This window comes from Octopus bimaculoides, chromosome 8 (genome assembly GCF_001194135.2).
Source record: "Octopus bimaculoides isolate UCB-OBI-ISO-001 chromosome 8, ASM119413v2, whole genome shotgun sequence".
NCBI lineage: Eukaryota > Metazoa > Mollusca > Cephalopoda > Octopoda > Octopodidae > Octopus > Octopus bimaculoides.
Genome location: NC_068988.1, coordinates 12,006,836 through 12,010,451, shown reverse-complemented (window position 1 = coordinate 12,010,451; position 3,616 = coordinate 12,006,836). Strand labels below are relative to the sequence as shown.

At 34.8% G+C, this 3,616-nt stretch overlaps 1 protein-coding gene across 2 annotated transcripts in view; it reads right to left on the bottom strand.

The window, feature by feature from the left end:
- LOC106880136 (tyrosine-protein kinase transmembrane receptor Ror2) overlaps nt 1–3,616 on the bottom strand; it is a 715,149-nt gene that overhangs the window by 201,151 nt on the left and 510,382 nt on the right. For both annotated transcript variants that reach the window (XM_052969935.1, XM_052969934.1), the window contains exons 5-6: nt 2,395–2,519; nt 499–703 (exon numbers count right to left, since the gene is read on the bottom strand). In XM_052969935.1, the coding sequence (XP_052825895.1) occupies nt 499–703; nt 2,395–2,519 (330 nt within the window). The remainder of the gene's footprint in view (nt 1–498; nt 704–2,394; nt 2,520–3,616) is intronic.

Here is a 3,616-nt window from a genome sequence, read left to right as displayed (position 1 = left end):
TGTATATAAATTTTATTCAATGCATAGATACTGAACAGTATATATATAAAGGATAAAATCCATTTTTCTTTCTTCAAAAGCAGAAAAATCTGTCGGCAGCCAGCCATGAGGAACGAACACACATCTCTCCAATATCTGGCTACTGACAGATTTTTCTGCTTTTCAAGAAAACAAAAAAAAAACAAAAAACAAAAAAAAAACGATTTTATCCTTTATATATATATATACTGTTCAGTATCTATGCGTTGAATAATTTTTTTCTTTCTGCTTGTTCTACAATACATTTCAACGCTTCGAAAACAAACTTGTTTGTTTACATACGGCGTTATATATATAACGCATACACATTTGTAATTACATATACGTGTAATTAGGAATAAATAAGCATATTGATATATAAATAGATGTTTAAATATTGAGTTGATCATCTCAACTAGAATGTCAAGCGACAATAATAATGATAGTAATAAAAAGAACGGAAATGTAATGTGTACTCACCGGAAGGCCGTATATTAACTGAAGCTATATGGACAATATTAGACGGTCCTCCGACATGATTGTTTGAAGCATGGCATCCATATTGCGCATCCTCGGTAGCATTATAAATATGTAATAGGGACTTGACAACTTTCGGCGACCAAATCACATTAATAAAAACGACACTGTCGCTACGTGATTGTGTCATGTTCCGTGGGTTTTTTATCTGAAATATAAAAATACGAGATTTCGCTGACAAGTATGAACGCCATTTTGTTTATTTGTTTTCTTGTCTATTTGTGTATTTTTTTTTATTATGGAACGGACGATTATGTCGACTGTTGTATGTAATTGTTTTCTTTTTTTTTTGTTATTTGTTTCAGTCATGAGACTGCGACCATGCTGGGGCACCACCTTGAAAGATTTTTAGTCGAATGAAGGGACTTCTGTACTGAATATTTTGTTTTGTTTTTAAGTTCGATACTTATTCTATTGGTCTCTTTTGTCGAACCACTAGGAACTGGGTTGTAGACGCACAACCATCGATTGTCAAGCGGAGGTAAGGGACAAACACAAACACAAAGACACACACACACACACACACACACACACACACACACACACATGTATACATGACAGGATTCTTTCAGTTTCCGTCTACCAAATCCACTCACAAGGCTTTGGTCGGCCCAAGGCTATAATAGAAGACACTTGCCCAAGGTGCCAAACAGTGGGATTGAACCAAAAACCATGTGGTTGAGAAGCTATTTACCATTCACCCACGCCTGGTATTTATTTATGTCTAGCTGATATTTATTTTATCGAAACCGACAGGACGATCCCTAAAGCTGAAGCCTCAGAATTTGAATCTGACAGTAGAGGCAGGAAACTCTGATGAAGGCAGCTCTAATTACACTAAGCTATTTTGTTCGGTGGTGTTTTGACGAATAAACTAATCCACTGCCTTTTGATGGGTCTGATATTTAACAGGACGTATCCAATGCCTGCTGAAAGATAAAATGTTTACTGAATATCCTTATTGCCATGTTAAATGCAAAAGATATTTTACCTGCGAGAAATACTGTCAAACTGGAAAATGGCGTCTTAAAATATATAATACCTTGGAGTGTGTTGCCCCCATGTATTCCATATATCTATACTATGCTTCAGCTAAAGTTCTTCCTTATCAGTATATCTTCTACTGACTGAGCAGACCTATAATTAAAGACATTCTAGTGATGACCACTTCATCTATCCTTCGACTTTTAGTATCTAGGATCACAAAAACCAGTGTTCAGCCATTTTAAAACGGAAGGAATTAATTAAGGGAAACCAAACGGCTACTTTTATCAAATTATCAGTTCGGCCATCTTTATTGTTTTTTTTTTATGTCTTGGTCTTCTGGGTGTCCATTTTATTGATCCTAGAGACTCAAAGGCAAAAATTAATGAACATATTAGGTAAATAATTTTAGCCAATCGCCACAAACCATTTTTTCCGAACTATCACAAAAGACATTCTAGGCATGACCGCTCCCATCTATTTCTCGATATGCCGCACCTAGGATCACATAAACCGGTGTTCGACAATATTTAAACTGGGTGGGTGTCATTTGAGGAAGATCAGATTGCTATTGCCAGCAGATTAGGAGAACACGTAGAAGCCCGGCTACAAATTCAAATACCTTCATTGATTTCAGTCGTATTTTTCTATTATTTATAATTCCATCGTGTGTGTAAATGTATTGATGTATGTGTGAGTGTTTGTGTGTGCACGAATTTGTGTGAGTTTGTGTGTGCATGTGTTTGTGTGTGTGTGTGATTGTGTTTGTGTGTGTGTGTGTGTGTGTGTGTGTGTGTGTGTGTGTGTGTTTGTGTGTGCATCTTTGTACAACAGTGTATGTTAGAATATACTTACAACAGCACCGTTTCTGCTCCAATGTATTGTTGGGGTAGGAATTGCTGCCACAACACATCGCATCTGGATTTTGGAACCAAACGTTACAAAACGGTCCCTAGGCATCTCTACGAATGTGGCTGGTGCTGAAATACAAATAAAATAATTTTGTGAATTTGCATTGAGTTATTAGATAAATTCTTTCATTTTCTTTTTGTCTTTCCACTTTGCCACTTCGTCGCCATATATCTGGAAAGTGGTAAAATTCATTCATATTTCAAAACCAACAAACAAAAGTCTGGGAAGAACAGAATTAAAAAAAAAAATTAAAACTACGATAAAAATATTTTTCGTCTTAACTTAAATAGCATTGGAATGGATTAAAATAAATGGTAAAAACACAAAGTTTATCTGCCAACCTTATATATATAACATTAACATTCTTACAATAAAAGCTTTCTAACCTTTTCACAATGTCAACACGCTTTTCTTTGTTGAAAAGAATATTCTCAAAATAAGAAGAAAAAGTCTTTTATTTATGTATTCATTTAATAATCACTTAATTTTGGAAAATTGGAAAACTATTTGTCATTTAATATTTTATATGAGCAACATGAAATTTGACAAAAATAAATTTGAACAAATAATCAATCAATTAAACAAACAAACTGACAAACGAACAAACAAGCAAACAAACGAACAAACCTTACATTATGAATATCTGTACCTTTTTCGTAGGATTATTGATGTAAATTACCCATGATGACAAAAATATATTCCGAATATTAACCGCTTATGACAGGGAATGCTTATATTCCCGAAAAATTCTCAAGAGAAAAATAATGCTCCAACAATACAAGCAAAGTATTGGGTCCTTCCATAAATAAAATGCAGTTTTCTCAATTGCATGAACTAAAAGTCGGACGGGGACGGGATAAACTACCTGCATCAGCTTGCTATAAAAGCAGGTAGTAATTTTACCCCGTGCTTATTTGAGTGCAAGTTTTGAAGAGTGCAGTTCGATTTTAACAGTTATTTTTTCATATTTGGCATATTTTGCTTTATGAGTTCAATAAAGCTAACAATGCAACAGAAAGTGCGAGAAATATTTATGCAGAATATGGGAATTGGACAATAAGCATAAGCCAGTGTCAATGGTGATTCCAGAAATTCCGAGCCGCCGGAAACTACTGCAGAGAAGGTGAGCCTCGTCCTTCTTCTTCTTCTTCTTCTTCTTCTTCTT